Source organism: Salvelinus fontinalis, unplaced genomic scaffold (genome assembly GCF_029448725.1).
Source record: "Salvelinus fontinalis isolate EN_2023a unplaced genomic scaffold, ASM2944872v1 scaffold_0085, whole genome shotgun sequence".
In the NCBI taxonomy this organism is placed as follows: Eukaryota; Metazoa; Chordata; class Actinopteri; order Salmoniformes; family Salmonidae; genus Salvelinus; species Salvelinus fontinalis.
In genome coordinates, this window is record NW_026600294.1 from 460,340 (window position 1) to 484,884 (window position 24,545).

General features: G+C 46.3%; 1 protein-coding gene across 1 annotated transcript in view; it reads right to left on the bottom strand.

Annotated features, from left to right (window-relative positions):
• The window catches only part of LOC129842997 (intermembrane lipid transfer protein VPS13C-like), a gene marked incomplete at its 5' end in the record, with an annotated part of 207,119 nt that overhangs the window by 176,580 nt on the left and 5,994 nt on the right, over window positions 1–24,545 (bottom strand). The window contains 8 exons of the mRNA XM_055911720.1: window positions 10,956–11,082; window positions 14,859–14,995; window positions 15,506–15,620; window positions 16,387–16,579; window positions 18,587–18,729; window positions 19,105–19,205; window positions 22,672–22,810; window positions 23,580–23,820. Of these exons, the coding sequence (XP_055767695.1) occupies window positions 10,956–11,082; window positions 14,859–14,995; window positions 15,506–15,620; window positions 16,387–16,579; window positions 18,587–18,729; window positions 19,105–19,205; window positions 22,672–22,810; window positions 23,580–23,820 (1,196 nt within the window). The remainder of the gene's footprint in view (window positions 1–10,955; window positions 11,083–14,858; window positions 14,996–15,505; window positions 15,621–16,386; window positions 16,580–18,586; window positions 18,730–19,104; window positions 19,206–22,671; window positions 22,811–23,579; window positions 23,821–24,545) is intronic.

Below are 24,545 nucleotides of genomic sequence, written 5' to 3' on the forward strand. Positions count from 1 at the left end.
ACAACTAGCATGGGTTGCTAATACAGAAGATCTGGAGATGCAACAACTAGCATGGGTTGCTAATACAGAAGATCTGGAGATGCATCAACTAGCATGGGTTGCTAATACAGACAATTTATAGATGCAACAACTAGCATGGGTTGCTAATACAGAAGATCTGGAGATGCAACAACTACCATGGGTTGCTAATACAGAATATCTAAAGATGCAACAACTAGCATGGGTTGCTAATACAGAAGATCTGGAGATGCAACAACTAGCATGGGTTGCTAATACAGAAGATCTGGAGATGCAACAACTAGCATGGGTTGCTAATACAGAAGGTCTATAGATGCAACAACTAGCATGGGTTGCTAATACAGAAGATCTAAAGATGCAACAACTAACATGGGTTGCTAATACAGAAGATCTGGAGATGCAACAACTAGTGTGGGTTGCTAATACAGAAGATTTATAGATGCAACAACTAGCATGGGTTGCTAATACAGAAGATCTGGAGATGCAACAACTAGCATGGGTTGCTAATACAGAAGATCTAAAGATGCAACAACTAGCATGGGTTGCTAATACAGAAGATCTAAAGATGCAACAGCTAGCATGGGTTGCTAATACAGAAGATCTGGAGATGCAACAACTAGCATGGGGTGCTAATACAGAAGATCTGGAGATGCAACAACTAGCATGGGTTGCTAATACAGAAGATCTGGAGATGCAACAACTAGTGTGGGGTGCTAATACAGAAAATCTAAAGATGCAACAACTAGCATGGGTTGCTAATACAGAAGATCTGGAGATGCAACAACTAGTGTGGGGTGCTAATACAGAAAATCTAAAGATGCAACAACTAGCATGGGTTGCTAATACAGAAGATCTGGATATGCAACAACTAGTGTGGGTTGCTAATACAGAAAATCTAAAGATGCAACAACTAGCATGGGTTGCTAATACAGAAGATCTGGAGATGCAACAACTAGCATGGGTTGCTAATACAGAAGATTTATAGATGAAACAACTAGCATGGGTTGCTAATACAGAAGATCTATAGATGAAACAACTAGCATGGGTTGCTAATACAGAAGATCTATAGATGCAACAACTAGCATGGGTTGCTAATACAGAAGATCTGGAGATGCAACAACTAGCATGGGTTGCTAATACAGAAGATCTGGAGATGCAACAACTAGTGTGGGTTGCTAATACAGAAGATTTATAGATGCAACAACTAGCATGGGTTGCTAATACAGAAGATCTGGAGATGCAACAACTAGCATGGGTTGCTAATACAGAAGATCTAAAGATGCAACAACTAGCATGGGTTGCTAATACAGAAGATCTAAAGATGCAACAGCTAGCATGGGTTGCTAATACAGAAGATCTGGAGATGCAACAACTAGCATGGGGTGCTAATACAGAAGATCTGGAGATGCAACAACTAGCATGGGTTGCTAATACAGAAGATCTGGAGATGCAACAACTAGTGTGGGGTGCTAATACAGAAAATCTAAAGATGCAACAACTAGCATGGGTTGCTAATACAGAAGATCTGGAGATGCAACAACTAGTGTGGGATGCTAATACAGAAAATCTAAAGATGCAACAACTAGCATGGGTTGCTAATACAGAAGATCTGGAGATGCAACAACTAGTGTGGGTTGCTAATACAGAAAATCTAAAGATGCAACAACTAGCATGGGTTGCTAATACAGAAGATCTGGAGATGCAACAACTAGTGTGGGTTGCTAATACAGAAGATTTATAGATGCAACAACTAGCATGGGTTGCTAATACAGACGATCTGGAGATGCAACAACTAGCATGGGTTGCTAATACAGAAGATCTGGAGATGCAACAACTAGCATGGGTTGCTAATACAGAAGATTTATAGATGCAACAACTAGCATGGGGTGCTAATACAGAAGATCTGGAGATGCAACAGCTAGCATGGGTTGCTAATACAGACGATCTGGAGATGCAACAACTAGCATGGGTTGCTAATACAGAAGATCTGGAGATGCAACAACTAGCATGGGTTGCTAATACAGAAGATTTATAGATGCAACAACTAGCATGGGTTGCTAATACAGAAGATCTGGAGATGCAACAACTAGCATGGGTTGCTAATACAGAAGATTTATAGATGCAACAACTAGCATGGGTTGCTAATACAGAAGATCTGGAGATGCAACAACTAGCATGGGGTGCTAATACAGAAGATTTAAAGATGCAACAGCTAGCATGGGTTGCTAATACAGAAGATCTGGAGATGCAACAACTAGCATGGGTTGCTAATACAGAAGATTTATAGATGCAACAACTAGCATGGGTTGCTAATACAGAAGATCTGGAGATGCAACAACTAGCATGGGGTGCTAATACAGAAGATCTGGAGATGCAACAACTAGCATGGGTTGCTAATACAGAAGGTCTAGAGATGCAACAACTAGCATGGGTTGCTAATACAGAAGATCTGGAGATGCAACAACTAGCATGGGGTGCTAATACAGAAGATCTGGAGATGCAACAACTAGCATGGGTTGCTAATACAGAAGATCTAAAGATGCAACAACTAGCATGGGTTGCTAATACAGAAGATCTGGAGATGCAACAACTAGCATGGGTTGCTAATACAGAAGATCTGGAGATGGAACAACTGGCATGGGTTGCTAATACAGAAGGTCTGGAGATGCAACAACTAGCATGGGTTGCTAATACAGAAGGTCTGGAGATGCAACAACTAGCATGAGTTGCTAATACAGAAGATCTGGAGATGCAACAACTAGCATGGGGTGCTAATACAGAAGATCTGGAGATGCAACAACTAGCATGGGTTGCTAATACAGAAGGTCTAGAGATGCAACAACTAGCATGGGTTGCTAATACAGAAGATCTGGAGATGCAACAACTAGCATGGGTTGCTAATACAGAAGATCTGGAGATGCAACAACTAGCATGGGGTGCTAATACAGAAGATTTATAGATGAAACAACTAGCATGGGTTGCTAATACAGAAGATCTATAGATGCAACAACTAACATGGGTTGCTAATACAGAAGATCTGGAGATGCAACAACTAGCATGGGGTGCTAATACAGAAGGTCTGGAGATGCAACAACTAGCATGGGTTGCTAATACAGATGATTTATAGATGAAACAACTAGCATGGGTTGCTAATACAGAAGATCTATAGATGCAACAACTAGCATGGGTTGCTAATACAGAAGATTTATAGATGCAACAACTAGCATGGGGTGCTAATACAGAAGATCTGGAGATGCAACAACTAGCATGGGTTGCTAATACAGAAGATTTATAGATGCAACAACTAGCATGGGTTGCTAATACAGAAGATCTATAGATGAAACAACTAGCATGGGTTGCTAATACAGAAGATCTATAGATGCAACAACTAGCATGGGTTGCTAATACAGAAGATCTGGAGATGCAACAACTAGCATGGGTTGCTAATACAGAAGATCTGGAGATGCAACAACTAGTGTGGGTTGCTAATACAGAAGATTTATAGATGCAACAACTAGCATGGGTTGCTAATACAGAAGATCTGGAGATGCAACAACTAGCATGGGTTGCTAATACAGAAGATCTAAAGATGCAACAACTAGCATGGGTTGCTAATACAGAAGATCTAAAGATGCAACAGCTAGCATGGGTTGCTAATACAGAAGATCTGGAGATGCAACAACTAGCATGGGGTGCTAATACAGAAGATCTGGAGATGCAACAACTAGCATGGGTTGCTAATACAGAAGATCTGGAGATGCAACAACTAGTGTGGGGTGCTAATACAGAAAATCTAAAGATGCAACAACTAGCATGGGTTGCTAATACAGAAGATCTGGAGATGCAACAACTAGTGTGGGATGCTAATACAGAAAATCTAAAGATGCAACAACTAGCATGGGTTGCTAATACAGAAGATCTGGAGATGCAACAACTAGTGTGGGTTGCTAATACAGAAAATCTAAAGATGCAACAACTAGCATGGGTTGCTAATACAGAAGATCTGGAGATGCAACAACTAGTGTGGGTTGCTAATACAGAAGATTTATAGATGCAACAACTAGCATGGGTTGCTAATACAGAAGATCTGGAGATGCAACAACTAGCATGGGTTGCTAATACAGAAGATCTGGAGATGCAACAACTAGCATGGGTTGCTAATACAGAAGATTTATAGATGCAACAACTAGCATGGGGTGCTAATACAGAAGATCTGGAGATGCAACAGCTAGCATGGGTTGCTAATACAGACGATCTGGAGATGCAACAACTAGCATGGGTTGCTAATACAGAAGATCTGGAGATGCAACAACTAGCATGGGTTGCTAATACAGAAGATTTATAGATGCAACAACTAGCATGGGTTGCTAATACAGAAGATCTGGAGATGCAACAACTAGCATGGGTTGCTAATACAGAAGATTTATAGATGCAACAACTAGCATGGGTTGCTAATACAGAAGATCTGGAGATGCAACAACTAGCATGGGGTGCTAATACAGAAGATTTAAAGATGCAACAGCTAGCATGGGTTGCTAATACAGAAGATCTGGAGATGCAACAACTAGCATGGGTTGCTAATACAGAAGATTTATAGATGCAACAACTAGCATGGGTTGCTAATACAGAAGATCTGGAGATGCAACAACTAGCATGGGTTGCTAATACAGAAGATCTGGAGATGCAACAACTAGCATGGGTTGCTAATACAGAAGATCTGGAGATGCAACAACTAGCATGGGGTGCTAATACAGAAGATTTATAGATGAAACAACTAGCATGGGTTGCTAATACAGAAGATCTATAGATGCAACAACTAACATGGGTTGCTAATACAGAAGATCTGGAGATGCAACAACTAGCATGGGGTGCTAATACAGAAGGTCTGGAGATGCAACAACTAGCATGGGTTGCTAATACAGATGATTTATAGATGAAACAACTAGCATGGGTTGCTAATACAGAAGATCTATAGATGCAACAACTAGCATGGGTTGCTAATACAGAAGATTTATAGATGCAACAACTAGCATGGGGTGCTAATACAGAAGATCTGGAGATGCAACAACTAGCATGGGTTGCTAATACAGAAGATTTATAGATGCAACAACTAGCATGGGTTGCTAATACAGAAGATCTATAGATGAAACAACTAGCATGGGTTGCTAATACAGAAGATCTATAGATGCAACAACTAGCATGGGTTGCTAATACAGAAGATCTGGAGATGCAACAACTAGCATGGGTTGCTAATACAGAAGATCTGGAGATGCAACAACTAGTGTGGGTTGCTAATACAGAAGATTTATAGATGCAACAACTAGCATGGGTTGCTAATACAGAAGATCTGGAGATGCAACAACTAGCATGGGTTGCTAATACAGAAGATCTAAAGATGCAACAACTAGCATGGGTTGCTAATACAGAAGATCTAAAGATGCAACAGCTAGCATGGGTTGCTAATACAGAAGATCTGGAGATGCAACAACTAGCATGGGGTGCTAATACAGAAGATCTGGAGATGCAACAACTAGCATGGGTTGCTAATACAGAAGATCTGGAGATGCAACAACTAGTGTGGGGTGCTAATACAGAAAATCTAAAGATGCAACAACTAGCATGGGTTGCTAATACAGAAGATCTGGAGATGCAACAACTAGTGTGGGATGCTAATACAGAAAATCTAAAGATGCAACAACTAGCATGGGTTGCTAATACAGAAGATCTGGAGATGCAACAACTAGTGTGGGTTGCTAATACAGAAAATCTAAAGATGCAACAACTAGCATGGGTTGCTAATACAGAAGATCTGGAGATGCAACAACTAGTGTGGGTTGCTAATACAGAAGATTTATAGATGCAACAACTAGCATGGGTTGCTAATACAGAAGATCTGGAGATGCAACAACTAGCATGGGTTGCTAATACAGAAGATCTGGAGATGCAACAACTAGCATGGGTTGCTAATACAGAAGATTTATAGATGCAACAACTAGCATGGGGTGCTAATACAGAAGATCTGGAGATGCAACAGCTAGCATGGGTTGCTAATACAGACGATCTGGAGATGCAACAACTAGCATGGGTTGCTAATACAGAAGATCTGGAGATGCAACAACTAGCATGGGTTGCTAATACAGAAGATTTATAGATGCAACAACTAGCATGGGTTGCTAATACAGAAGATCTGGAGATGCAACAACTAGCATGGGTTGCTAATACAGAAGATTTATAGATGCAACAACTAGCATGGGTTGCTAATACAGAAGATCTGGAGATGCAACAACTAGCATGGGGTGCTAATACAGAAGATTTAAAGATGCAACAGCTAGCATGGGTTGCTAATACAGAAGATCTGGAGATGCAACAACTAGCATGGGTTGCTAATACAGAAGATTTATAGATGCAACAACTAGCATGGGTTGCTAATACAGAAGATCTGGAGATGCAACAACTAGCATGGGGTGCTAATACAGAAGATCTGGAGATGCAACAACTAGCATGGGTTGCTAATACAGAAGGTCTAGAGATGCAACAACTAGCATGGGTTGCTAATACAGAAGATCTGGAGATGCAACAACTAGCATGGGGTGCTAATACAGAAGATCTGGAGATGCAACAACTAGCATGGGTTGCTAATACAGAAGATCTAAAGATGCAACAACTAGCATGGGTTGCTAATACAGAAGATCTGGAGATGCAACAACTAGCATGGGTTGCTAATACAGAAGATCTGGAGATGGAACAACTGGCATGGGTTGCTAATACAGAAGGTCTGGAGATGCAACAACTAGCATGGGTTGCTAATACAGAAGGTCTGGAGATGCAACAACTAGCATGAGTTGCTAATACAGAAGATCTGGAGATGCAACAACTAGCATGGGGTGCTAATACAGAAGATCTGGAGATGCAACAACTAGCATGGGTTGCTAATACAGAAGGTCTAGAGATGCAACAACTAGCATGGGTTGCTAATACAGAAGATCTGGAGATGCAACAACTAGCATGGGGTGCTAATACAGAAGATCTGGAGATGCAACAACTAGCATGGGGTGCTAATACAGAAGATTTATAGATGAAACAACTAGCATGGGTTGCTAATACAGAAGATCTATAGATGCAACAACTAACATGGGTTGCTAATACAGAAGATCTGGAGATGCAACAACTAGCATGGGGTGCTAATACAGAAGGTCTGGAGATGCAACAACTAGCATGGGTTGCTAATACAGATGATTTATAGATGAAACAACTAGCATGGGTTGCTAATACAGAAGATCTATAGATGCAACAACTAGCATGGGTTGCTAATACAGAAGATTTATAGATGCAACAACTAGCATGGGGTGCTAATACAGAAGATCTGGAGATGCAACAACTAGCATGGGTTGCTAATACAGAAGATTTATAGATGCAACAACTAGCATGGGTTGCTAATACAGAAGATTTATAGATGCAACAACTAGCATGGGTTGCTAATACAGAAGATCTATAGATGCAACAACTAGTGTGGATTGCAATACAGAAGGTCTAGAGATGCAACAACTAGCATGGGTTGCTAATACATACGATATATAGATGCAACAACTAGCATGGGTTGCTAATACAGAAGGTCTGGAGATGCAACAACTAGCATGGGGTGCTAATACAGAAGGTCTATATAGATGCAACAACTAGTGTGGGTTGCTAATACAGAAGGTCTATATAGATGCAACAACTAGCATGGGTTGCTAATACAGAAGATCTGGAGATGCAACAACTAGCATGGGGTGCTAATACAGAAGGTCTGGAGATGCAACAACTAGCATGGGTTGCTAATACAGAAGATTTATAGATGAAACAACTAGCATGGGTTGCTAATACAGAAGATCTATAGATGCAACAACTAGCATGGGTTGCTAATACAGAAGATTTATAGATGCAACAACTAGCATGGGGTGCTAATACAGAAGATCTGGAGATGCAACAACTAGCATGGGTTGCTAATACAGAAGATTTATAGATGCAACAACTAGCATGGGTTGCTAATACAGAAGATTTATAGATGCAACAACTAGCATGGGTTGCTAATACAGAAGATCTATAGATGCAACAACTAGTGTGGATTGCAATACAGAAGGTCTAGAGATGCAACAACTAGCATGGGTTGCTAATACAGACGATATATAGATGCAACAACTAGCATGGGTTGCTAATACAGAAGGTCTGGAGATGCAACAACTAGCATGGGGTGCTAATACAGAAGGTCTATATAGATGCAACAACTAGTGTGGGTTGCTAATACAGAAGGTCTATATAGATGCAACAACTAGCATGGGTTGCTAATACAGAAGGTCTATAGATGCAACAACTAGCATGGGTTGCTAATACAGAAGGTCTATAGATGCAACAACTAGCATGGGTTGCTAATACAGAAGATCTGGAGATGCAACAACTAGCATGGGGTGCTAATACAGAAGATCTGGAGATGCAACAACTAGCATGGGGTGCTAATACGGAAGATCTGGAGATGCAACAACTAGCATGGGGTGCTAATACAGTGTGTATATGATTGTGCCTTTGGCTACTGGACAATGAAATAAAGTTGAAAACCAATAGAACATGAGAGAAAAAGACTAGTGGTTTCAATGGTACATGGAAGTCTTTATAAAACAAAAGACTAGTGGTTTCAATGGTATATATCTTTATAAAACAATAGACTACTGGTTTCTATGGTATATGTCTTAATAAAACACTAGACTACTGGTTTCTATGGTACATGTCTTTATAAAACAATAGACTAGTGGTTTCAATGGTATATGTCTTAATAAAACAATAGACTACTGGTTTCCATGGTATATGGAAGTCTGTATAAAACAATTATTGCCTGCATGTTTGGTAGGATTTAACCGAGCACACCTTGGAGCAAGCTAAGACACGCCTCATAATATGTAGTAAAACATTCAGGTTTCAAACAATGAAGTATACGTTCTTAAAATGCATACTGCCTCCAGCTCGTTGCAAAGAGGAGTGTGACGTGCTGAAGCCTGCCTAGTGGGAAGCCTGCCTAGTGGGAAGCCTGCCTAGTGGGAAGCGCGCTTCAAGTGACCAGTTAAGAAATATAAAAGGTTGCTCTGTTTAAATATTGGACATCAAAACCGTTTTTAAACAAGTAATTGCATTTAGAGTTGTTGCTCAGTGATTTGGCTTATGAAAGGCAGCTTAGCAGACGGGCAGTCTGCCGCTGTGTGATCAGCTGTAGCAGCACCGCTGTATGGTCAGCTGTAGCAGCACCGCTGTGTGTGCTCAGCTGTAGCAGCTGTATGATCAGCTGTAGCAGCACCGCTGTGTGATCAGCTGTAGCAGCTGTATGATCAGCTGTAGCAGCACCGCTGTGTGATCAGCTGTAGCAGCTGTATGATCAGCTGTAGCAGCACCGCTGTATGATCAGCTGTAGCAGCTGTATGATCAGCTGTAGCAGCACCGCTGTGTGTGCTCAGCTGTAGCAGCTGTATGATCAGCTGTAGCAGCACCGCTGTGTGATCAGCTGTAGCAGCTGTATGATCAGCTGTAGCAGCACCGCTGTATGATCAGCTGTAGCAGCTGTATGATCAGCTGTAGCAGCACCGCTGTGTGATCAGCTGTAGCAGCTGTATGATCAGCTGTAGCAGCACCGCTGTATGATCAGCTGTAGCAGCTGTATGATCAGCTGTAGCAGCACCGCTGTATGATCAGCTGCAGCAGCACCGCTGTATGATCAGCTGCAGCAGCGACGCTGTGTGATCAGCTGTAGCAGCACCGCTGTATGATCAGCTGTAGCAGCACCGCTGTATGATCAGCTGTAGCAGCACCGCTGTGTGATCAGCTGTAGCAGCACCGCTGTATGGTCAGCTGTAGCAGCACCGCTGTGTGATCACCGCTGTATGATCAGCTGTAGCAGCACCGCTGTGTGATCAGCTGTAGCAGCACCGCTGTATGATCAGCTGTAGCAGCCACGCTGTATGATCAGCTGTAGCAGCCACGCTGTGTGATCAGCTGTAGCAGCACCGCTGTGTGATCAGCTGTAGCAGCACCGCTGTGTGATCAGCTGTAGCAGCACCGCTGTATGATCAGCTGTAGCAGCACCGCTGTATGATCAGCTGTAGCAGCACCACTGTGTGATCAGCTGTAGCAGCACCACTGTGTGATCAGCTGTAGCAGCACCACTGTGTGATCAGCTGTAGCAGCACCGCTGTGTGAGCAGCTGTAGCAGCCCCGCTGTATGACCAGCTGTAGCAGCACCGCTGTGTGATCAGCTGTAGCAGCACCGCTGTGTGATCAGCTGCAGCAGCGCCGCTGTATGATCAGCTGCAGCAGCCCCGCTGTGTGATCAGCTGTAGCAGCACCGCTGTGTGATCAGCTGTAGCAGCACCGCTGTGTGATCAGCTGCAGCAGCGCCGCTGTATGATCAGCTGTAGCAGCTCCGCTGTGTGATCAGCTGTAGCAGCACCGCTGTGTGATCAGCTGTAGCAGCTCCGCTGTGTGATCAGCTGTAGCAGCACCGCTGTGTGATCAGCTGTAGCAGCCCCGCTGTGTGATCAGCTGTAGCAGCTCCGCTGTGTGACCAGCTGTAGCAGCTCCGCTGTGTGATCAGCTGTAGCAGCCCCGCTGTGTGATCAGCTGTAGCAGCTCCGCTGTGTGATCAGCTGTAGCAGCACCGCTGTGTGATCAGCTGTAGCAGCACCGCTGTATGATCAGCTGTAGCAGCCCCGCTGTATGATCAGCTGTAGCAGCCCCTCTCTCTCTACATCCACTCATATTCCTCCCATCAATCAACAGGCTCAAATGTATTATTATTTCACAATGGGATCTTCTATTTCCTTCTCCCGGAGACAATTATATTTATCTGCTTTTCATTTTTTTGTATTGGCTATTACCGGCTAACGGAAACCCCGGTGTGTGTGTGTGTGTGTGTGTACCTGACTTGCTGTAAAGGACCTGGACACTGCGTAGCTCCAGTGAGTACTTCTCGTAGGCACGGTCCATAATCTCATCCAGGGAACTGAAACTGGGTGATTGGGGGTTCCCCTGGTCCACACTCACCAGCTACACACACACACACACACACACACACACACACACACACACACACACACACACACACACACACACACACACACACCTTTAAAATTATGACACAATAAAACAATAGGGTGTTGTTGCCGTCATTATTCTAGAACCTGTCTGCTCTCACCTGTAGACTACCCGTCTGCTCTCACCTGTAGACTACCCGTCTGCTCTCACCTGTAGACTACCCGTCTGCTCTCACCTGTAGACTACCCGTCTGCTCTCACCTGTAGACTACCCGTCTGCTCTCACCTGTAGACTACCCGTCTGCTCTCACCTGTAGACTACCCGTCTGCTCTCACCTGTAGACTACCCGTCTGCTCTCACCTGTAGACTACCCGTCTGCTCTCACCTGTAGACTACCATTCTGCTCTCACCTGTAGACTACCAGTCTGCTCTCACCTGTAGACTACCAGTCTGTTCTCACCTGTAGACTACCCGTCTGCTCTCACCTGTAGACTACCAGTCTGTTCTCACCTGTAGACTACCTGTCTGTTCTCACCTGTAGACTACCCGTCTGCTCTCACCTGTAGACTACCCGTCTGCTCTCACCTGTAGACTACCAGTCTGCTCTCACCTGTAGACTACCTGTCTGTTCTCACCTGTAGACTACCAGTCTGTTCTCACCTGTAGACTACCAGTCTGTTCTCACCTGTAGACTACCCATCTGCTCTCACCTGTAGACTACCCCGTCTGCTCTCACCTGTAGACTACCCGTCTGCTCTCACCTGTAGACTACCCGTCTGCTCTCACCTGTAGACTACCCGTCTGCTCTCACCTGTAGACTACCCGTCTGCTCTCACCTGTAGACTACCCGTCTGCTCTCACCTGTAGACTACCCGTCTGCTCTCACCTGTAGACTACCCGTCTGCTCTCACCTGTAGACTACTCGTCTGTTCTCACATATAGACTATCCGTCTGTTCTCACTTGTAGACTACCTGTCTGCTCTCACCTGTAGACTACCTGTCTGCTCTCACCTGTAGACTATCCGTCTGTTCTCACCTGTAGACTATCCGTCTGTTCTCACCTGTAGACTACCTGTCTGCTCTCACCTGTAGACTACCTGTCTGCTCTCACCTGTAGACTACCTGTCTGCTCTCACCTGTAGACTACCCGTCTGCTCTCACCTGTAGACTACCCGTCTGCTCTCACCTGTAGACTACCCGTCTGCTCTCACCTGTAGACTACCATTCTGCTCTCACCTGTAGACTACCAGTCTGCTCTCACCTGTAGACTACCAGTCTGTTCTCACCTGTAGACTACCCGTCTGCTCTCACCTGTAGACTACCAGTCTGTTCTCACCTGTAGACTACCTGTCTGTTCTCACCTGTAGACTACCCGTCTGCTCTCACCTGTAGACTACCCGTCTGCTCTCACCTGTAGACTACCAGTCTGCTCTCACCTGTAGACTACCTGTCTGTTCTCACCTGTAGACTACCAGTCTGTTCTCACCTGTAGACTACCAGTCTGTTCTCACCTGTAGACTACCCATCTGCTCTCACCTGTAGACTACCCCGTCTGCTCTCACCTGTAGACTACCCGTCTGCTCTCACCTGTAGACTACCCGTCTGCTCTCACCTGTAGACTACCCGTCTGCTCTCACCTGTAGACTACCCGTCTGCTCTCACCTGTAGACTACCCGTCTGCTCTCACCTGTAGACTACCCGTCTGCTCTCACCTGTAGACTACCCGTCTGCTCTCACCTGTAGACTACTCGTCTGTTCTCACATATAGACTATCCGTCTGTTCTCACTTGTAGACTACCTGTCTGCTCTCACCTGTAGACTACCTGTCTGCTCTCACCTGTAGACTATCCGTCTGTTCTCACCTGTAGACTATCCGTCTGTTCTCACCTGTAGACTACCTGTCTGCTCTCACCTGTAGACTACCTGTCTGCTCTCACCTGTAGACTACCTGTCTGCTCTCACCTGTAGACTATCCGTCTGCTCTCACCTGTAGACTACCTGTCTGTTCTCACCTGTAAACTACCTGTCTGTTCTCACCTGTAGACTACCTGTCTGTTCTCACCTGTAGACTACCTGTCTGTTCTCACCTGTAGACTACCTGTCTGTTCTCACCTGTAGACTACCTGTCTGTTCTCACCTGTAGACTACCTGTCTGTTCTCACCTGTAGACTACCTGTCTGTTCTCACCTGTAGACTACCTGTCTGTTCTCACCTGTAGACTACCTGTCTGTTCTCACCTGTAGACTACCTGTCTGTTCTCACCTGTAGACTACCTGTCTGTTCTCACCTGTAGACTACCTGTCTGTTCTCACCTGTAGACTACCTGTCTGTTCTCACCTGTAGACTACCTGTCTGTTCTCACCTGTAGACTACCCGTCTGTTCTCACCTGTAGACTACCCGTCTGCTCTCACCTGTAGACTACCAGTCTGCTCTCACCTGTAGACTACCCGCCTGCTCTCACCTGTAGACTACCCGCCTGCTCTCACCTGTAGACTACCAGTCTGCTCTCACCTGTAGACTACCCGCCTGCTCTCACCTGTAGACTACCAGTCTGCTCTCACCTGTAGACTACCAGTCTGCTCTCACCTGTAGACTACCAGTCTGCTCTCACCTGTAGACTACCAGTCTGTTCTCACCTGTAGACTACCAGTCTGCTCTCACCTGTAGACTACCCGTCTGCTCTCACCTGTAGACTACCAGTCTGTTCTCACCTGTAGACTACCAGTCTGTTCTCACCTGTAGACTACCCATCTGCTCTCACCTGTAGACTACCCGTCTGCTCTCACCTGTAGACTACCCGTCTGCTCTCACCTGTAGACTACCCGTCTGTTCTCACCTGTAGACTACCCGTCTGTTCTCACCTGTAGACTACCAGTCTGTTCTCACCTGTAGACTACCCATCTGCTCTCACCTGTAGACTACCCGTCTGCTCTCACCTGTAGACTACCTGTCTGTTCTCACCTGTAGACTACCAGTCTGTTCTCACCTGTAGACTACCCATCTGCTCTCACCTGTAGACTACCCGTCTGCTCTCACCTGTAGACTACCTGTCTGTTCTCACCTGTAGACTACCCGTCTGCTCTCACCTGTAGACTACCAGTCTGCTCTCGCCTGTAGACTACCCGTCTGCTCTCACCTGTAGACTACCAGTCTGCTCTCGCCTGTAGACTACCCGTCTGCTCTCACCTGTAGACTACCCGTCTGCTCTCGCCTGCAGACTACCCGTCTGTTCTCACCTGTAGACTACCCGTCTGTTCTCACCTGTAGACTACCAGTCTGTTCTCACCTGTAGACTACCCGTCTGTTCTCACCTGTAGACTACCCGTCTGTTCTCACCTGTAGACTGTTCTCACCTGTAGACTACCCGTCTGTTCTCACCTGTAGACTGTTCTCACCTGTAGACTACCCGTCTGCTCTCGCCTGCAGACTACCCGTCTGTTCTCACCTGTAGACTACCCGTCTGTTCTCACCTGTAGACTACCAGTCTGTTCTCACCTGTAGACTACCCGTCTGTTCTCACCTGTAGACTACCCGTCTGTTCTCACCTGTAGACTGTTCTCACCTGTAGACTACCCGTCTGTTCTCACCTGTAGACTACCCGTCTGCTCTCACCTGTAGACTACCAGTCTGTTCTCACCTGTAGACTACCCGTCTGCTCTCACCTGTAGACTACCAGTCTGCTCTCACCTGTAGACTACCCGTCTGTTCTCACCTGTAGACTACCCGTCTGCTCTCACCTGTAGACTACCCGTCTGTTCTCACCTGTAGACTACCCGTCTGCTCTCACCTGTAGACTACCAAAGTCTATGATCATCAGGTCAGACTTGGCGTGGTAGAAGCCAGACTTAGGCACCAGCAGGTATGAAGGCTTTAGGTCAATCTTCAGGTCCAGAACCTTCCGGGTCTCAATGATGTGAGACAGACCTGCACAGCGGACACAACAATCATCAATAGATGTTAGATAATGTAGATAATATAGAACCAGCCAGAGATAAACATCTACCTGGCACTGTGTGTTTGACTATGCCTATGACGGCTGTAATAACATCTTATGTAGCAGTTATAGAAGCTTTATGAACACATACGTAATGTGTTTCCTGTTTCTCTGTACCCACCAGTGGCTGTCAAAGTGTTTCCTGTTTCCTGTACCCACCAGTGGCTGTTAAAAAGTGTTACCTGTTTCCAGTATCCACCAGTGGCTGTCATAAAGTGTTTCCTGTTTCCTGTACCAACCAGTGGCTGTCATAAGGTGTTTCCTGTTTCCTGTACCCACCAGTGGCTGTATTAAAGTGTTTCCTGTTTCCTGTACCCACCAGTGGCTGTTATAAAGTGTTTCCTGTTTCTCTGTACCCTCCAGTGGCTGTCATAAAGTGTTTCCTGTTTCCTGTACCCACCAGTGGCTGTCATAAAGTGTTTCCTGTTTCCTGTACCCACCAGTGGCTGTCTTGTCCTTGATCTCCTCCAGCTTGGAGAGAGTAGCTGACGTCAGCACCTCCAGGTCCACTCCCTTCCCCGTCTGAAAGAACTCTGCCATGCTGTTCACTGTCAGCTGACAGAGAGAAACACACACACACACACACACACACGTTTATTTCCCCGTCTGAAAGAACTCTGCCATGCTGTTCACTGTCAGCTGACAGACACACACAAGACTTGACTTTAGTGACCAGTGACTTTAGTGACTAGTGATCAGTGACTTTAGTGACCAGTGACTTTAGTGACCAGTGACTTTAGTGACCAGTGACTTTAGTGACCAGTGACTTTAGTGACCAGTGACTTTAGTGACCAGTGACTTTAGTGACTCCACAAAGGGCAGGATAGTAACGTACTATACAGTGTGAATTTGAATACATGTACAAACTGTATATAGACCACATGCATGGAGAATAAACATGGTAATATGTAACATGAAATATTAGCAATAACAGCCATTAATACATTGGAGAAGGAGTGACCTGCACTACTTGGTTAAAGACAGGACTTCATAGGGCAGGTTGTTACCATTAATGACATCATTAATGAGGCTTAATCATATATAAATAAGAGAGAGACAGAGAGGCAGAGAGAGACAGAGAGAGACACAGAGTAACACAGAGGCAGAGAGAGACAGAGAGAGACAGAGAGAGACAGAGAGAGACAGAGAGAGACAGAGAGAGACAGAGAGACAGAGAGACAGAGAGAGATTCCACATTGTCAGCTTTAATTTCTGAGTCTCTCTGGGTTAAAGGGAGGTCCTTAGATGGGAGAGATGATAGCAGCAGACAGGAGTGAGACAGGGAAATAAGTGAGTGAGGGTGTGTAAAACCCATACACACCGAGTCATAGATGACCTCTACAGGCTGGGAGTGGACTCTGAGCAGCTGCTCTGCAACACTGTCCTCTGGGTTGACTTCAAACAGGATGGAGAGCAGAGAGGAGGTGGAGTCCCCTACTGACGCTATGAGAGAGGGGACAGCTCCCTGCTGTTCCAACCCTGTTACGTACCAGTGCTCTAACGCTGCCTCCACCCTGGGAGAGGAGAGGGGAGAGGAGAGGATAGAGAGAGAGGGGAGAGGAGAGGATAGAGAGAGAGGGGAGAGGAGAGGGGAGAGGAGAGGATAGAGGGGGGAGAGGAGAGGAGAGAGAGGGGAGAGGAGAGAGGAGAGGGGATAGAGGGGATTGAGAGGGGAGAGGATAGATAGGGGAGAGAGGGGAGGAGAGGAGAGAGAGAGGGGAGAGAGGGGAGAGGGAGGATAGAGAGGGGAGAGGAGAGGAGAGAGAGGGGAGAGGAGAGAGGAGAGGGGATAGAGGGGATTGAGAGGGGAGAGGATAGATAGGAGAGAGAGGGGAGAGGAGAGAGAAGAGAGGAGAGAGAGGAGAGAGAGGGGAGAGGATAGAGAGGGGAGAGGATAGAGTGGGGAGAGGATAGAGTGGGGAGAGTGGGGAGAGTGGGGGGAGTGGGGGGAGTGGGGGGAGAGGGGGGAGAGGATAGAGTGGGGAGAGAGAGGAGAGGGGGATAGAGGGGAGAGGATAGATAGGGGAGAGAGGGGAGAGAGGAGAAGATAGAGGAGAGGAGAGAGGAGAGGGGATAGAGAGGAGAGGAGAGAGGAGAGGGGATAGAGAGGAGAGGAGAGAGGAGAGAGGAGAGAGGAGAGAGGAGAGGGGAGGAGAGAGAGGAGAGAGGAGAGGGGATAGAGAGGAGAGGCGAGAGGAGAGGGGATAGAGAGGAGAGGACAGAGGAGAGGGGATATAGGGGAGAGAGAGAGAGGAGAGGGGATAGAGAGAGGAGTGGATAGAGAGGAGAGGAGAGAGATCAATAGTTAATCAACAGTTGTATAAAATGTTCCTTAATGTTTTCTCTCGTGTGTTCTTGCTTTGACAACACAAATGCATTTTTTGTGACAACACAAAAACCTTTTGTGAGTATGTGAACTCACGACTGTCTTGGTGTGTTTGGACCATGTTAGTTTGTTGATGGGACTGTGGTGGTTTGCTTGAAACATGTAGGTATTACCGACTGGGTCAGGGAGAGGTTGAAAATGTCAGTGAAGACACTTGCCATCTGGTCAACACATGCTCTGAGTACACGTCATGGTAATCCGTCTGGCCCTGCAGCCTTGTGAATGTTAACCTGTTTAAAAGTCTTGCTCATATTGGCTACGGAGAGCGTGATCACACAGACGTTTCGAACAGCTGGTGCTCTCATGCATGGTTCAGTGTTGCTTGTCTCGAAGTGAGCAAAGAACGTATTTAGCTCGTCTTGTAGGCTCGCGTCACTGGGCAGCTTGCGGCTGGGTTTCCCTTTTTGTATTCTGTGACAGTTAGCAAGCCCTGGCACATCCGACGAGCATCAGAGCCGGTGTATTAGGATTCAATCTTAGTCCTGTATTGATGCTTTGCCTGTTTGATGGTTCATTGGACGGCGTAGCGGGATTTATAATAAGCATCTGGATTAGTGACCCGCTCCTTGAAAGTCATCAGCTTTAGCCTTTAGTTCAGTACGGATGTTGCCTGTAATCCATGGCTTCTGGTTGGGATATGTACGAACGGTTACTGGAGACGACATCGCCGATGCACTTAATAATTGGGGCCGGTGGTAAACTCCTCAATGCCATGGGATGAATCCTGGGAACGTATTCCACTCTGTGCAAGCGAACCAGTCCTGTAGTAACGGACCACTTCCGTATGGAGCGCCTCACTGTTACTTCCTGTTTGACTTTTTTGCTTGTAAGTGTAACGGATGTGAAATTGCTAGCTAGTTAGCGGTGGTGCGCGCTAATAGCCTTTCAATCGGTTACGTCACTTGCTCTGAGACCTTGAAGTAGTTGTTCCCCTTGCTCTGCAAGGGTCGCGGCTTTTGTGGAGCGATGGGTAACGATGCTTCGTGGGTGACCGTTGTTGATGTGTGCAGAGGGTCCCTGGTTCGCGCCCGGGTCGGGGCGAGGGGACGGACGTAAAGTTAAACTGTTACATAAGCAGGAATCAGGAGGAACCAGGTTGTGATTAGGGAAAGGAAGAGGAAGAAAAGAGACCCACTTGATGGCCTGAGCCCCGGGTCTCTGGGAGACGGTGGTGCTGAGGTCGATCATCTGAATCTTCAGGATCTCTGGTATGTTGGGCTCCTCCCTCACCGTGATGGACGTACGGAACAGCTTGAAGGTCACCACCACCGCCACGTACTGGAGGGCACAGAGAGGCACACAGGGGAATAAACACACAGAAACAGACACAGAAACAGGTGTAAACGGGCTTTGTTTGTCAGGGAGCTGTCAGTACCAACACAGAAACAGGTGTAAACGGGCTTTGTTTGTCAGGGAGCTGTCAGTACCAACACAGAAACAGGTGTAAACGGGCTGTTTCTCAGAGAGCTGTCAGTACCAACACAGAAACAGGTGTAAACGGGCTTTGTTTGTCAGGGAGCTGTCAGTACCAACACAGAAACAGGTGTAAACGGGCTGTTTCTCAGAGAGCTGTCAGTACCAACACAGAAACAGGTGTAAACGGGCTTTGTTTGTCAGGGGGCTGTCAGTACCAACACAGAAACAGACACATACCTGCTTGGGTAAGGCCAGGTTGTGAGAGCTACCACTGTATCCGATGGCCGTGTAGAGTTTAGCCTTCTCATCAGCAGACATCAACTCTTCAATGCCTGTACCTAAAAAGGGGAGGGTTAAACATACAGAACACCAATCAACGATGGTCAAACATACAGAACACCAATCAACGATGGTCAAACATACAGAACACCAATCAACGATGGTCAAACATACAGAACACCAATCAACGATGGTCAAACATACAGAACACCAATCAACGATGGTCAAACATACAGAACACCAATCAACGATGGTCAAACATACAGAACACCAATCAACGATGGTCAAACATACAGAACACCAATCAATGACGGTCAAACATACAGAACACCAATCAACGATGGTCAAACATACAGAACACCAATCAACGATGGTCAAACATACAGAACACCATTCAATGACGGTCAAACACACAGAACACCAATCAATGATGGTCAAACATACAGAACACCAATCACTGTGTTCCCTGGCGTTCCACGTGAGGACGATCAGGGCCCGTATTCATCAAGAATCTCAGAGTAGGAGGGCAGATCTAACATCAGTTTGACCTTTTACGTCATCGTGAAAAAGGTCACATGGAAAAAAGGGGACCTGCTCTGAGATCAGAACTCCAAGTCTAAAACACAATATACTGGAGCCATGTCTCTCATTGAGGACAGAGGATTGAGAATGCTGGTCGTTAGTTTGTTAGTCTATTGAGGGTTAGCTGGTCGTTAGTTAGTTAGTCTCTTGAGGGTTAGCTGGTTGTTAGTTAGTTAGTCTCTTGAAGGTTAGCTGGTTGTTAGTTTGTTAGTCTCTTGAGGGTTAGCTGGTCGTTAGTTAGTCTATTGAGGGTTAGCTGGTCGTTAGTTAGTCTATTGAGGGTTAGCTGGTCGTTAGTCTATTGAGGGTTAGCTGGTCGTTAGTTAGTTAGTCTCTTGAGGGTTAGCTGGTCGTTAGTCTATTGAGGGTTAGCTGTTTGTTAGTCTATTGAGGGTTAGCTGGTTGTTAGTTAGTCTATTGAGGGTTAGCTGGTCGTTAGTTAGTCTCTTGAGGGTTAGCTGGTCGTTAGTTAGTTAGTCTCTTGAGGGTTAGCTGGTCGTTAGTTAGTCTCTTGAGGGTCAGCTGGTTGTTAGTCTCTCGAGGGTTAGCTGTTTGTTAGTCTCTTGAGGGTTAGCTGGTTGTTAGTTAGTCTATTGAGGGTTAGCTGGTTATTAGTTAGTCTCTCGAGGGTTAGCTGGTTGTTAGTTAGTTAGTCTCTTGAGGGTTAGCTGGTCGTTAGTTAGTCTCTTGAGGGTTAGCTGGTTGTTAGTTAGTCTCTTGAGGGTTAGCTGGTCGTCAGTTTGTTTGTCTCTTGAGGGTTAGCTGGTCGTCAGTTTGTTTGTCTCTTGAGGGTTAGCTGGTCGTTAGTTAGTTTGTCTCTTGAGGGTTAGCTGGTTGTTAGTTAGTCTCTTGAGGGTTAGCTGGTTGTTAGTTTGTCTCTTGAGGGTTAGCTGGTCGTTAGTCTCTCGAGGGTTAGCTGGTTGTTGGTTAGTCTCTTGAGGGTTAGCTGTTTGTTAGTCTATTGAGGGTTAGCTGGTCGTTAGTTTGTCTCGAGGGTTAGCTGGTCGTTAGTCTCTCGAGGGTTAGCTGGTTGTTGGTTAGTCTCTTGAGGGTTAGCTGTTTGTTAGTCTATTGAGGGTTAGCTGGTCGTTAGTTAGTCTCTTGAGGGTTAGCTGGTCGTTAGTTAGTCTATTGAGGGTTAGCTGGTTGTTAGTTAGTCTATTGAGGGTTAGCTGGTCGTTAGTTAGTCTATTGAGGGTTAGCTGGTTGTTAGTTAGTCTATTGAGGGTTAGCTGGTCGTTAGTTAGTCTATTGAGGGTTAGCTGGTTGTTGGTTAGTCTCTTGAGGGTTAGCTGGTTGTTGGTTAGTTTGTCTCTTGAGGGTTAGCTGGTTGTTAGTTAGTCTCTTGAGGGTTAGCTGGTTGTTAGTTTGTCTCTTGAGGGTTAGCTGGTCGTTAGTCTCTCGAGGGTTAGCTGGTTGTTGGTTAGTCTCTTGAGGGTTAGCTGTTTGTTAGTCTATTGAGGGTTAGCTGGTCGTTAGTATGTCTCTTGAGGGTTAGCTGGTCGTTAGTCTCTCGAGGGTTAGCTGGTTGTTGGTTAGTCTCTCGAGGGTTAGCTGTTTGTTAGTCTATTGAGGGTTAGCTGGTTGTTAGTTTGTCTCTTGAGGGTTAGCTGGTCGTTAGTTAGTCTCTTGAGGGTTAGCTGGTCGTTAGTTAGTCTCTTGAGGGTTAGCTGGTCGTTAGTTAGTCTCTTGAGGGTTAGCTGTTTGTTAGTCTATTGAGGGTTAGCTGGTCGTTAGTATGTCTCTTGAGGGTTAGCTGGTCGTTAGTTAGTCTCTTGAGGGTTAGCTGGTCGTTAGTTAGTCTATTGAGGGTTAGCTGGTTGTTAGTTAGTCTATTGAGGGGTAGCTGGTCGTTAGTTAGTCTATTGAGGGTTAGCTGGTTGTTAGTTAGTCTATTGAGGGTTAGCTGGTCGTTAGTCTATTGAGGGTTAGCTGGTTGTTGGTTAGTCTCTTGAGGGTTAGCTGGTTGTTGGTTAGTCTCTTGAGGGTTAGCTGGTTGTTAGTTAGTCTATTGAGGGTTAGCTGGTTGTTAGTTAGTCTATTGAGGGTTAGCTGGTCGTTAGTTAGTCTCGAGGGTTAGCTGGTCGTTAGTTAGTCTCTTGAGGGTTAGCTGGTTGTTGGTTAGTCTCTTGAGGGTTAGCTGGTCGTTAGTTAGTCTATTGAGGGTTAGCTGGTTGTTAGTTAGTCTATTGAGGGTTAGCTGGTTGTTGGTTAGTCTATTGAGGTTTAGCTGGTCGTTAGTTAGTCTCTTGAGGGTTAGCTGGTTGTTGGTTAGTCTCTTGAGGGTTAGCTGGTCGTTAGTTAGTCTATTGAGGGTTAGCTGGTTGTTAGTTAGTCTCTTGAGGGTTAGCTGGTCGTTAGTTAGTCTATTGAGGGTTAGCTGGTTGTTAGTTAGTCTCTTGAGGGTTAGCTGGTTATTAGTTTCTTGAGGGTTAGCTGGTCGTTAGTTAGTCTCTTGAGGGTTAGCTGGTTGTTAGTTAGTCTCTTGAGGGTTAGCTGGTCGTTAGTCTCTTGAGGGTTAGCTGGTTATTAGTCTCGAGGGTTAGCTGGTCGTTAGTTAGTCTCTTGAGGGTTAGCTGGTTGTTAGTCTCTTGAGGGTTAGCTGGTCGTTAGTTAGTCTCTTGAGGGTTAGCTGGTCGTTAGTCTCAAGGGTTAGCTGGTCGTTAGTTAGTCTCTTGAGGGTTAGCTGGTTGTTAGTCTCTTGAGGGTTAGCTGGTCGTTAGTCTCTTGAGGGTTAGCTGGTCGTTAGTCTCAAGGGTTAGCTGGTCGTTAGTTAGTCTCTTGAGGGTTAGCTGGTTGTTAGTCTCTTGAGGGTTAGGTGATAGCTTGTGTATTTGAGGAGACTGATGAACCACTAACTCTCCTTATCCTTGATGTCCTGTTCATTCGTGTCCTGTTCCTGATAGTGAGTGAGTGAGTGAGTGATGAAGGAGGAGTACTCACTCTCTTCCTCCTGGGTTTCCTGTTCCTGCTCTTTCTTCTTCCCATCCTTCCTTCCAAAGAAGCTGCTGAAAAACCCTCCTCCCTGCTTCTGTCCCGTCACAGCCTTCTTAGTTACCACCTTCTGCCCTGACCGGATCACCTGGAGGAGGGAGAGAGACAAGAGGAGGGAGGGAGAGAGGAGGAGGAGGGAGAGAGACAAGGGGGAGACAAGAGGAGGGAGGGAGGGAGAGACAGGAAGAGGGAGAGAGGAGGGAGAGAGAGAGAGACAGGAGGAGGAGGGAGAGAGAGAGAGGAAGAGGGAGAGACAGGAGGAGGGAGAGAGGAGGGAGAGAGATAGACAAAAGGGATGGACAGAGACAGGAGGAGGGTGGAGGGAGACAGACAGGAGGAGGAGGGAGGAGAGAGACAGGAGGAGGGAGGAGGGAGACAGGAGGGAGGAGAGAGACAGGAGAAGGGAGTGAGACAGGAGGGGGAGGGAGAGAGGAGGAGAGAGACAGGAGGAAGAGGGAGACGAGAGGAGGAGGGAGACAGACAGGAGGAGGAGGGAGACAGACAGGAGGAGGAGGGAGACAGACAGGAGGAGGAGGGAGACAGACAGGAGGAGGAGGGAGACAGACAGGAGGAGGAGGGAGACAGACAGGAGGAGGATGAAGACAGACAGGAGGAGGATGAAGACAGACAGGAGGAGGAGGGAGACAGACAGGAGGTATACAGGAGGAGGGAGACAGGAGGAGGATGAAGGGAGACAGACAGGAGGAGGGAGACAGGAAGAGGGAGAGAGAGCCAGTTCAGACACAGGTCCATGGGGAGAACCCTCCACAAAACCCCCCATTGACCTGGTTTCTAAAAACCCAGTAATATACAGAAGATGACTCTTGGTTAACGGGTTTAACAGATATTATACAAACCTCCATCTGTGCTTGTTGCCGGGCTAAGGTGATGTTGAAGACGTCCAGGCTCTTCTCCAGGTCCTGTATCAGTTTCTCTTGGTCCTCTCTGACTTTACCCTGCGTTGTGAGTAGTTTGGCCTTGTAGGCTGCCCTGTAGGCCTTCAGAGTGCAGCGGTGCTTCCTGATGTTGGACCACGACCACATCTTGTTGAAGCGTCTGATGTGAACGTCCAGAATGCTGTTCATACTGTACTTCCACCTGGGAACACCGTCACACAGTAGTTAAGGTGCTGTTCATACTGTACTTCCACCTGGAAACACCATCACACTGTAGTTAAGGTGCTGTTCATACTGTACTTCCACCTGGAAACACCGTCACACTACAGTTAAGGTGCTGTTCATACTGTACTTCCACCTGGGAACACCGTCACACCGTAGTTAAGGTGCTGTTCATACTGTACTTCCACCTGGAAACACCGTCACACTACAGTTAAGGTGCTGTTCATACTGTACTTCCACCTGGGAACACCGTCACACCGTAGTTAAGGTGCTGTTCATACTGTACTTCCACCTGGAAACACCGTCACACCGTAGTTAAGGTGCTGTTCATACTGTACTTCCACCTGGAAACACCGTCACACCGTAGTTAAGGTGCTGTTCATACTGTACTTCCACCTGGAAACACCGTCACACCGTAGTTAAGGTGCTGTTCATACTGTACTTCCCCCTGGAAACACCATCACACCGTAGTTAAGGTGCTGTTCATACTGTACTTCCCCCTGGAAACACCGTCACACCGTAGTTAAGGTGCTGTTCATACTGTACTTCCACCTGGAAACACCGTCACACCGTAGTTAAGGTGCTGTTCATACTGTACTTCCCCCTGGAAACACCGTCACACCGTAGTTAAGGTGCTGTTCATACTGTACTTCCACCTGGAAACACCATCACACCGTAGTTAAGGTGCTGTTCATACTGTACTTC